Here is a 12,284-nt window from a genome sequence, read left to right on the forward strand (position 1 = left end):
GTTTCCTAAAGCCTTTCTAATAAGTTTGGTTCACACGAGTAAAATGGTTTGAAACAGGACGAGAAGCTATGACATAAACTGATCTAAGTCAGAAACAAGAAATATTTTTAATAACAATCAACTATAATGGCCTAGGCTTGATGGCAAGGCTTTTGGTAATGTTTTTAAATGGCACGGGTTCCTACTTCCTATTAATCACAAAATTTTGATTTTATTTTATTTTACCAGCCAAGGGAGATGGGTCAAAATCGGTGTTTAAGTCCCTAAACTCTCTTGGGAACTTAAATAATAACATATTATTTCAAAAACTCGCAATTTAGTCCTCAAATTAATTTACTTTAATCCCAATATTTTGGGGTGTGACATAATATAAAAAGTACATAAAATATACATTTTTCTCATTTAGGTATCTAAACTTCATGAATTTTACCATTTTAAGTACCTCGACCGTAGTAGACGTTAAGACCTATATTAACCATAAAAAAAGTTAGTTTAGGCACCTAAATGGAAAAGATGTATAATTTAGACTTTAGACCCGGTTAGGTACACTGACAAATTGCATAACTAAAGCAAATACCCAGGCAGAAAAAGGCAGGTTAAATCCAACTTATCAAAAGTGTGAAAATTGAGCAAATTAAGATATATGCAATGTTATACAGATTGCATGGTAATGATGCAATGTCTTTTCTCATATATTCCGATACATAAGGCAATTGAAGGTGTCTTCGCCTAATCTTAAACCTTGTACTCTCTCTACATGCATGCTTTGATTGATCTTCATCTGTAGTGTTGCCATGAAAATCTACAGATGTTGATATCTTTGTCTAACAAAATGAGAACTTATTCCATGAAAGAGTGTTAATTCGCAGATTCGGCTACCAACGGCTCTAATTTCTCGGTCTTACCGTCTCCTTTAGGTATAATAAGTCCATATCCTCCCTCTTTCCTTTTGTACAGAATATTAATCTCACCTGAGCCAAGCACATAACAGAATACTTTTTATTAGATCATAAAACCAGTCTTGAAGACATGAGTTGGGTACAGAAAACATCATACTGGTTTCTTCATTGCGGAAAGCATAGAAGTCGTGATCAACATTTTCGAGCTGCTCCACTGCTTCAGAGACGGTCAGTGGTGGCATTTCAAAGTATTTTGTACGAACGATCTGAAACATTTGCAATGTAGTTGCATTAATTGAGGAAAAAGAAAACAATTGCCGAAATCAACCGACAAAGCACTTTGAGAACAGGATCAATTTATTTGATCATCTTTCTCGATGCAAATTTCTAATGATAATCATCATACATATTACTCCGGATCTTCTTGAATACAAATTGCAAGACCAATCAGGACACGAACACGAAACTCATTAATGTCAGTTGAACTCAAAAGAAGGAAAAATTTAAAAGCCCCTTGCAATCATGTCATGCAGCCAAGCATCGAGAGGAAAACACAAAAATATCTTCAATAAAACTAATACCATAAACAAACCAGTAGATTAAAATTTGATGAAATGAACCTCATCTATAAAGCTATCATCCTCCTGCTCGGGAACTGCCTCGACATCATCATCTACTGCTAATTGCTCAGTATCCGCCTCTATGTCGTCATCTACTACTACTGCTACTGGCTCTCTGACTTTTGATCTATTGAAGCCTTTCATGTGGCGGCCATGGTCTGATTCTTTCTCCTTAATCTTCCTCAACTTTCTTTGTAGAATCGAGGACACCAAATCTATACTCCCGTAAACCGTCTCAGCATCTTCTTCTGCTCGAACCACTCCATGCTTCTTTGTAAACAAAGTTACCTTCGAACAAAAACCCATAAGAGCAAGAAGTAGGATAAGTGTCTAAAATTCTAAAAGCAAACATGGCCACAAGTAACAAATATCTCGATTTCAGAAAGTACCTCGCATCTTCGAATCCTGGGACCTTTCCCGAATTCTCCGCCTCGAACAGACAATCTAACATCGACTTCTCTCACGAGATGACTATGCTTCTGAACTGCCTTACCAACCTTCTCCTCATATGCTGCTTAACTGTATCTGTTAACTGCATTCCATGAAAAGAAGTTCATTACAGCAAACAAGACCATCTCGAAACTTTCCCACCATTTTCACAGCAATTAGAGGACTATTGTAACGTGGATCCTATAATAAAAAATTAAAAACCATTCAGATCAACAACAGATAGTATCACAACCAAAAACAATTACAAAATCACCTAATTCAAAGGCAGCTGGTATCAGGGATGGACCGAGAGGCGCTTGCTGAAAATTTCAAATTTTCATACAGTGTAGGTATTTTCTACTGATTACTAATTTCGCAAGCTGGAATTTTGTAATTTCGGATCCCTAAACTTTTAATATAAGTTCTTAAATTCGCACCCCACCACAAAATTTAGATCGTCTCTTGCTGGTACCATAAGCAAAAGCAATATATGCCAAACCACGGGTATCATAATTAAAATCACACTTGGTCTTTCACATGCTTCAAGTAAAATGTGAAAAAGAAGCATTATCAATAAAACAATAAAGGGTTACAAAAAAAAAATCAGAGAAATCTCACAATTGAGTAAATAAAAGACTTAAAGTAGATCTTCTTTTTCCCTAAACAAACTAGATAACAAGAGAAAAATTACCTCAAGATTTCTGCCCTGTATGATTAGTTTAACAGAAGAAAGTGGACCGTCCCATGCCATTCGAACTGTTAGTGAACCGATGCTCCTTTTTCTGGGTTCCAATTCAATGTACTTGAAATTGTTCCCAATTGGGTTCAAGAAACTGGACTTGAAAGAAGGGATTCGAGGCTTTGTGAGATTGAAGAGAGAAACTGATGACGAAGCTGAAGAAGAAGAAGAAGGACATGAAAATGATGAGTCTGAGACTGAGATTGGGTGGTGAAAGCTTGTTTGAGATGAAGCTAACAGAGTGGTCGCCATTTTTGTTAAGAACAGACTGGGTTTTGGATGGAATGGAAATTTGGAAGAAAGTACAGGAAAGTAGGGGGGAAATATATGAATGACTTGTGGTCTATTGATAAGAACACGTCACACGGCATTGGCTAGATATTTACCCATTAATTTATAAAAAAAATAGGAAACTACTTATTTAGTCTCCCAACTATTTAGAAGATTATGTTTTAGTTATCCAATTATTTTTTTGAATTATACATAAAGTTTCATTTTAATTTTATTTTGGTCATTTTCGTTAAAAATTAAGGATAAACTATATATTTAGTACCTAACTACCAGTTTTAGTCAATTTTAGTATCTAAACTTTTATTTTAAAAAAATCATACATAACATTTAGTTTTCATTTCATTTTAGTAACCGTTGTTAAAACTTAAAACATTTAGTATTTAAAATATCAGTTTTAGTACGTTTTACTACCAAACTTTTAATTTTTGCAAAACTTAATGTTAATTTTGAATGGGGTACTAAAATGAAATAAAAACTAAAGTTTTTAATAACTGAGGCACTAAAATGAAACAAAAACTAAACTTTAGGTGGGATTTTAAAAAATTAAAAGTTTGGATACTAAAACAGATCAAATTGATAGTTCAGATAGAAAACGCATAATTTACTAAAAAATTAATTGTGATGTTAATGTGTCACCATAAGGTAATATCATGTCATATCATTATTGAAAAAAAATAAAAAACATTATGTTAATAGTTTTTGTTTATTTTTTAACTACGAGTGACCAAAACATAATGAAAACATAATTTTGCCTACATTTAAAAAAAAAATAAATGATAAAAATAAAACTGTGAAAATAGTTAGATAATTAAATATGTAAGTTATCAATATATATAGTACTACATTTTTAAGGGTAAAGTAGATTATTAGACTATGTTAAATTAATATTTTCAATTATTAAATTTTTTAAAAGTATTATTAAATTTATGAAAATGTTATAAAATAATTATTTTATGTTATAAGTAATTGATAAGTTTTAGTAAATTTTAAAAATATTTTATAACAATTTAATAAAATTTAATAATTATTTTATATTAATTTAATGGAATTTAATGACTATTTTATAGTAACTTGATAAATTTAATATTATTTTTCATTTTTTTTAAATTCTAATAATTAAAAATTATTTTAATATAATTCAATGATTATTGATCTATTTTACTTTTTTTCCTTAAAATGTAAAATTTGAATAACAATGTCACGTGCTTACCGGTAATAAGGTTAAAATTTGAATAACAATGTCATGTTGTTCTTGAATGAATAACATGTGATTTGCAATAATTAAAGTTCTTAATTTAATTAAAGAAAAACAATTTAATTTATTTAATTAATGGTAATATACTTATGTATTTTGTCAAAAAATTAACTTAATCAATGGTAATATAATTTGTATTAATTAAATATCTTCATTTTTTGGTATAAACACATGTTTATGATATATTGATCGACTATTTTGGATTGGGTACTGCAGAAGCGATGGTGACCCTTCAAACCAGTTTACTCTATTCGTAATCGCTAGGATTCGAACCCGTGACATATTTAAACTTTAAAATGTGACACATTTTAATTGGTCCAGAAATTTTGTTATTAAAAATAATATTATATATATATATATACAAATCTATGAACTAAAAAAATACTTGCATGGAATTTTATCCTTTTGAGACAATTACATTAAACAAGGACAAAGGTGGAATGGATAATGTAAAATGGGACCATTTATTTAATTAGACATAGTATTTCTTTTGTCTTTTTAGATACATATCTGATCCTTTCCTTTTCATATTGTTTGGCATTAAGCTTGTTAAATCTTCTTAAATTATGTGCATGTGAAAAAAAATGAAAATAAAATACTTTTGCAAAAGTTATATTATATGAAATTTATTTAATAATGATTATAAATGAAGTGATAATAAATTTAATCACAAATAAATTATATTTTAGAGGTGTGGAAAACAAGAATGTTTCTCTTTACTTTTTCGACAAAAATGTTTCTTTTAAGTTTAAAAAATTATAACAACGATGAGAATCAATAATCATGAATCTAAAAATTTAAATATTAATATTATTTTAAATAAATGGATATACAATTTTTTTATTTTTTATTTTATTTTTAACACGTTAAAAATAATTTTATATATCATTTTAAATAAATTTAATGTTTAAATTAATAATTAAGGAATTTTGGTTTTTTATATTGAATTTAAGAATTCAACATATGATGGAATAGGGGTCGGGGGCCAAAATTTGAGAAAATTTGCGACTCAGATATGATATGTAAAGCTAACATTAGGAGGCATCATGTAATATTGGTGATATTGTAGGAAGAATACATCGAATAATATTTCACCATTTAAAAAAAACATGTATATTGATTTCATTAATGATTAAATAAGTGTCTAAATTATATTATTTTTTTAAATAGGTGTAAAACTTTTTTTGGAATTATCCAGGTGCTTAAGATTACAAACGTTGTTACTTTAAGTCTTCGAGACATAACGACTATTAAAAAATTATGTTAAGTGACATGTGTCATGCTCTAGTAATTTTGATTTTTTTAAAAAAAATTATTATATTTATAAAAACATATTTTTCTAAAATTATAAAAAAAATCATATCCCTAAAAATCTCAAATATCTAACCTTAGCCCTAACCTCCCTTGCCGATCACAGTCATCATCGTCGACGCCACCATTTTCATTTCCCTGATCGATCGCCATTCCCTTGTCATCGTATGAGTCGTTGGATCAGTTGGATGTCGTGAATTTGGGGGGGTTTGAGTTCACCGAAGACTCGATTTTGGGTCACAATTTTACCATTTCCTTCATCGGAGATGCAATGTTTATGGTCGAGTTTGGCTTATCGTAGGGTTAAGGTTCTAGTGAAGGTTCGATCAACATCAAACGATGATGGTCAACAAGGATTTAGGGACTGAAATTAGAGTTTTTAAAGATTTAAGGTCTTTTTTATGTTTTTCAAAATATTTGGATTTTTAATATATATATATATATATATATATATATATATATATATATTATTTTATAATTACCAGAACATGACACATGTCACTCAACGGTGAAATTTAACAGTTGTTACAGCCCGAGCACCTAAAGCGGTAACGTTTGTAACGTTAAACACCTGAATGATTCCACACAAAAAATTAGACACCTATTTTAAAAAAGTGATATAATTTAATCACTTCTTTTATAATTAAGTCTTTCATTCAAAGCAAATCAATCCTCATGAATTTGGTTCGATAATGTTATATTACCTATGGTAATGTAAGATCCCAAATATCATCATATTTTAAAAGATGATCTAATAAGAGTGGTATGAAAGAAATGATTTCAATTGGTTGAGGGAATTATTGTTTCTCCTAGAGATTTCAGATTTAAATATCATTGTGGGAGTGTTTGAGTATGTTAAGAGTCAAATTAAGACAGCTACAATTCTCAAATTAAGGTAGTTGCAATTCGGTGGAGCTGATTTTGTTGAATTTTTGGCATAGGAAAATTGCAAATTTAGTCCCTACACTTTAGGTATTTACAAGATTAGTCCTTAAGCTTCAACTATAAACACCCTAACTCATTTAGCTTCAAAACCATCCCAAATCATTCTAGCTTTCTCCCAATACTAGAGAATTTAGAGAGTTTTCTTGAGAGTTGTTTTCTCCTTTTTATCAAGAGAGAATTGTCATTGTTTTCTCCTTATTAGATCGAGAGAAGTTGTAATTCCTATTTTCTCATAGTGAAATTCTTCTATCTTTGCCTGTGGTTTTTACCCTATATTATTTAGGGGGTTTTCACATAAAATTTGTGTCTTCTTTACCTTCATCTTTATTTTATCAAATTATCAGTTGCGATTTTGCTCTATCCGATAGTCGTATTCCGCAATAATTGGTATCAAGCCATATTAGAGTGTGTAATATTTACTTATTGTCTTTGTGGTTGCCATCAAAAGGTGGATCCTCCAATAATAAAGTAAGAAGGTATTATCAATTCTTTGAAGGTTTCAGAGAACTATTCACGATAGTGAAATAGTGGGAGCTATCTGTAATAGAAGCTATGGCAACGAAATTTGATATTGAAAAGTTCAGTGGGAGAAATTTCTCATTGTGAAAATTGAAGATGAAGGCCATCCTGAGGAAAGACGGTTGTCTAGCGGCTATCAATGAAAGACCGATGGATTTCACAGATGACAGCAAATGGAACGAGATAGACGGGAATGCTATGACAAACCTTCATCTAGCATTAGTAGATGAAGTATTGTCAAGCATTGAGGAGAAGAATACAGCTAAGGAGATATGAGATCATCTCACCAAACTGTACGAGACCACATCGTTGCACAATAAAATTTTCCTTAAGAGGAAATTGTACACTCTCTGGATGCCAGAATCTACTTCAGTGACAGAACACTTAAACAAACTAAACACTTTATTTTCTCAGCTTACATCCTTAAGATGTACAATAGGAGAACAAGAACGTGTTGAACTTCTACTTTAAAGTCTACTTGATTCGTATGACCAACTCATCATCAACTTGACAAACAGTAATGTCACAATCTAGTGTTCGATGACGTTGCAGCTATTGTTCTACAAGAAGAAAATCGGTGCAAGAACGAGGAAGACTGACAAGTAAATCTATAACAAGCAGAAGCATTGACAACAATGAGATAGAGATCAACAGAACGTGGCCAAAGCAGCAATCACAAATATGGTAGATCAAAGTCGAGAAGCAAGAAGAATTTAAAGTGCTACAACTGTGGAAAGAAGGGTCACTTGAAGAATGATTATTGGAGTTTAGGTAAAAACCTCAATCCACAAGGCAATATCACAAACACTTCAGATGATGGAGATGTTATATGTTGTGAAGCGTCAACCATCGTGGAAGGTAGAAAAAGATTTGCAGATATATGACTCATTGATTCAGGAGCAACATATCACATGACCTCAAGTAGAGAATGATTTCATCATTATGAACCTGTCTCAGGAGGATTTGCGTATAGTTGCAATAATCATGCCTTAGAGTTCGTTGGCGTGGGATCCATAAAAATTGAAGATGTATGATGAAACAATTAAAGTTGTTCGAGATGTGCGACATGTGAAAGGCCTGAAGAAAAATTTATTATTCTACGGATTGTTGGATCCCACTGCTCGCAAAGTGATCATTAGCTCCAGGAAATGCACATTCTTGGGGTATGCTGATGGAGTAAAGAGTATCGCTTGTGGGATCTCACTGCTCGTAAAGTGATCATTAGCAGGGATGTTATCTTTGTAGAAGATAAACTACAAAGAAAAGAAGAAGATGGTAGCGCTGAAAGTTAGAGACTACACATATACATGTAGAAAATGAGGTTGAACAAGGAGATTCTTCTGAAGCAGAACCAGCACATGATGAACAAGAACCAGAGAGTTCTGAAGCTCCAACAACTCGTCAATCAGACCGTGTGAGAAGACGTCTCAATTGGCACTCAGATTATGTTATAGAAGGAAATATTGCATACTGCCTTTTAACAGAGGACAATGAGACATCAATATTCCAGGAGGCAATAAACAGCTCAGATGCTTCACTGTGGATGATGGTGATGCAAGAAGAAATTGAAACCCTTCATAAAAATAATACATGAGACCTTATGTCATTTCTATAAGGAATGAAGCCAATTGGTAACAAATGAGTCTTCAAATCAAGCGAAATTGTAACGATCAAGTTCAGAGGTATCGTGCAAGACTGGTGGTCAAAGGATATGATCAAAAAGAAGGTTTTGATTTTAATTAAATATTTTCTCTTGTGGTTCGACTAACAACAGTTCGAGTAGTCTTGGCAATGTGTGCTACATTGAACTTACATGTTAAAATAACTTTTCTTCATGAAAATCTTGAAGAAGAAATTTACATGCTCCTGCCTGAAGGTTTTGAAGAAAAAGAAAGAAGAACTTGGTTTGCAGGTTGAATAAATCTATGTACGGTCTAAAGCAGGCGCCGAGGTATTGGTATAAGATATTTGATTCCTTCATTATGTGCCTTGGATACAATAAACTTAATTCAGACCCTTGTGCTTATTTCAAGAGGTTTGGTGATAATGATTTTGTTATATTGTTGTTGTATGTGGATGACATGTTGGTTGTAGGACCCAACAAAGATCATATTGAAGAATTGAAGGCACAACTGGCTAGGGAATTTGAAATGAATGACTTGGGATCAACAAATAAGATTCTAGGGATGCAAATTCACCTAGACAGAAGTAATAGGAAGATTTGACTTTCATAAAAAAATTACTTGAAGAAAATCTTGTCAAGATTCAACATGCAAGATTGTAAGCCAATTTCTACCCTCTTCTATTAACTTCAAATTATCCTCCAGTATGGTTGTCGTTAATTTTGGGGTTTGAGTTCACCAAAGACGCAGTTTTGGGTCATAATTTTACCATTTCCTTCATCGGAGATGCAATGTTTATGGTCGAGTTTGGCTTGTCGTAGGGTGGAGGTTCTGGTGGAGGTCTGATCAACGTCAAACGATGATGGTCGATAAGGATTTAGGGACTGAAATTGGAATTTTTAAAGCTTTAAGGTCTTTTTTGTGTTTTTCAAAATTTTTGGATTTTATATATATATATATATATATATATATATATATTATTTTAAATAAATTTTTATAATACGAGAACATGACACATGTTACTCAAAGGTGAAATTTAACAGTTGTTACAGCCCGAGCACCTAAAGCGATAACGTTTGTAACATTAAACAACTGAATGATTCAAAAAAAAATTAGACACCTATTTTAAAAAAGTGATATAATTTAATCACTTCTTTTATAATTAAGCCTTTCATTCAAACAAATCAATCCTCATGAATTTGGTTCGATAATGTTATATCACCTATGGTAATGTAAGATCTACATATTTCAAAAGATGATCTAATTAAGAGTGGTATGAAACAAACGATTTCAATTGGTTGAGGGTATGATTGTTTCTCCTAGAGATTTCGGGTTCAAATATCATTGTGAGAGTGTTTGAGCATTAATTGTCAAATGATTAAAAATCTTTCGAATAAATATTACTTTATACTCACCATATATTAATAAAAATATATATCTTATAGTGCTAAAATTTTAAAATGGCCATGGTAGGAGACATGTTGGGATTGCATATTGTAATTTTGTTTTAAGAATTCTAATTGATGTATGAACAATTATTTTGATTATCTATTTGGATTAGTCTAATAAATCCGTATTCAAAGTAAACATCAATAAGAAATAATAACATTTCGATTTTCAATAATAAATAAAAGACCGCCCACTAAAAAGTCCCAACTTCTTCATTTCCGGTAAAAAGGTTGCATTCAAAACCAAAATAATTCGGTAGTAAGTGAATAGAAGATTCACAGATTTTTCAGAAGAAAAGTTCCAAACTTGCAAAATCACACACACTACTGCTCGTCCCATTCATCATTCTTGTACGATACGAGAGTGTCCACCTTGTGTATCTGCATCAACCATAGCAATTATTACTAAACCTCACTTTTCAATAGCTTCTGGTTTTTGCAACATTTTTTTTTACCTTGGTATCAAATGAATGCAACTTCACCATCTGGGGATTTGCAATCAACTTGGGGTCGCTCTCTATCCAAGTGAACGGCACTGCAACATCTTTATCAGTGTACGCCAATACATCAAACACACCTGTAAATAGTCACGGAAATAAGATCAAACATCGGGAGGGGCAAAGATATACTACGTATTTAAATCTAAATACGGAAGAGAAATGTATTATTTGACTAATATTTAAACTAACAAGGAACTCCCACCACGGACGGACCAAAAGGGGACTGGGGCAGTTGCCGGCCCCAATTTCAAATTATCACATATTTTATATTTTCTATTGATAATACGTTTTCACCCCCCTAAAATTTTAAAAATTTGCCCCTAACACAAACCAAACACCACCCTATTGGGGAAGATGATGACTCGTACTTTTCATTTTGCTCGAAGTAGCCAGCCATGTCCAGCACTTGACATGAAACTTTGTAAAAATTGAATGTATCCATATCCAACCCTTGTTACTAAATCTGGGTAAAAATAGGATTTAATTTCGATGTTTGTCTTACATGGTTCATCAAGGCATGGCAAGTAAGTGATACTCGAAGCAATCTGTCTCATGATTGCCTGTATTTCTCTCATGATTTCTTTGTCACTCTTTTCTCTTGACACACTGCAAAAAAAGAAAAAGAAAATCAAAGACCACCCAGATTTCTCAGATTTTAAACAAATACCATACACTGATCAAATGAATCTATCAAGTAAAAAAGTTTACCCTTTTTCAACAACTTCACTATCTGTCTCAATGCTAAAATTCCACCTTTCCAACACCTCATTGGTGGCCTTACTCATGATAACCAATACCACTCTCTGTAGCTTCCCAGCTTCCAGCCATTCTTTTTTCAAAACAATTTCATTTTCAAAAATTTGAAAAAAAATTTGATTAATAAGCAACCAACAAGGTACCCAAAGGCAAGGCAGATATTATACCAGAAAGCTGGGCTGTTAAATTGGAAATGAAGGATTTCACCCCTTCATCTTGAGTAAGCAACATCGGAAGTCCATATTTCTTCACTTTCGCGAAGCTTTCCTCAGGGTAAACCGCTCGATTGTAAAGATACTAAAAATTTAGTTAATTAAACCCTAAACCCTAAAAACTCATTAAGAAGAAACCCAGAAGTATTCATCGATTCATCTTTACCTATTCGCAGCATAACCTGGAAAAAAATGAAAGTTGGGCCAAATTTGTCAACAACCCAAAAAAAACCCAAACAAAGGTGGATTGCGAAGAAAGAAATGGTTTGAGAAATCAAATGTACCAAAAAACTCGCTCACGATTGCCGCTGAGCCGCGAAGAGTGATGATATCTTTGGCAACTGATCTTGACGCCATCCGCTTCCTACAATCAAAATTTTAAGTGTATGGAAGAGTTTGGGGGAGTAATAGAGTAGAAAATTAGGGATTAGGTTAGAGGAAGAAGAATAGGGAAGATTAAATTTCTAGAAATTTGAGAATGACAATCAAAAGTGGGAAAAAAAGAAGAGTAACGGGCGGCTCGTTTCTTGTTGTCCGTCTTGGAGCCGAAACTATGATTTTAAATTGTGCCTTTAACGGTCAAAAAAGTGGGTCCGCTTTTTTTTTTCTTTTTCAAAAAATAGTTTAGAATGAGCGAATCGTGTGGCCACGTAGAGGTCGCAAACGGGTTTATAACGAATTATTTCGGGTTTAGTTTATATTTGGTTTAATTTTGTTTAGATTGTATTGGATTTGATT

The 12,284-nt window shown here is 32.3% G+C and overlaps 2 protein-coding genes across 2 annotated transcripts; both read right to left on the minus strand.

The window, feature by feature from the left end:
• Positions 1 to 627: 627 nt before the first annotated feature.
• On the minus strand, positions 628 to 2,978 carry LOC120149093 (ribosome-binding factor PSRP1, chloroplastic-like). The gene is given in 6 exon segments (XM_039161988.1): positions 628 to 971; positions 1,057 to 1,165; positions 1,520 to 1,807; positions 1,909 to 2,027; positions 2,030 to 2,051; positions 2,640 to 2,978. Coding segments are annotated over 6 exon segments (951 nt in total). The 5' UTR covers positions 2,940 to 2,978; the 3' UTR covers positions 628 to 858.
• A 7,320-nt stretch (positions 2,979 to 10,298) lies between these two features.
• On the minus strand, positions 10,299 to 12,064 carry LOC120149094 (mitotic spindle checkpoint protein MAD2). The gene is made up of 7 exons (XM_039161989.1): positions 11,831 to 12,064; positions 11,713 to 11,728; positions 11,502 to 11,631; positions 11,287 to 11,407; positions 11,081 to 11,184; positions 10,534 to 10,655; positions 10,299 to 10,459 (listed from the first exon to the last, which is right to left on the minus strand). Exons 3-7 carry the CDS (start codon positions 11,563 to 11,565, stop codon positions 10,403 to 10,405), a joined length of 468 nt encoding a protein of 155 aa, XP_039017920.1. The 5' UTR covers positions 11,566 to 11,631; positions 11,713 to 11,728; positions 11,831 to 12,064; the 3' UTR covers positions 10,299 to 10,402.
• Positions 12,065 to 12,284: the final 220 nt, after the last annotated feature.

This window comes from Hibiscus syriacus, unplaced genomic scaffold (genome assembly GCF_006381635.1).
Source record: "Hibiscus syriacus cultivar Baekdansim isolate YM2019G1 unplaced genomic scaffold, ASM638163v2 tig00110988_pilon, whole genome shotgun sequence".
In the NCBI taxonomy this organism is placed as follows: domain Eukaryota; kingdom Viridiplantae; phylum Streptophyta; class Magnoliopsida; order Malvales; family Malvaceae; genus Hibiscus; species Hibiscus syriacus.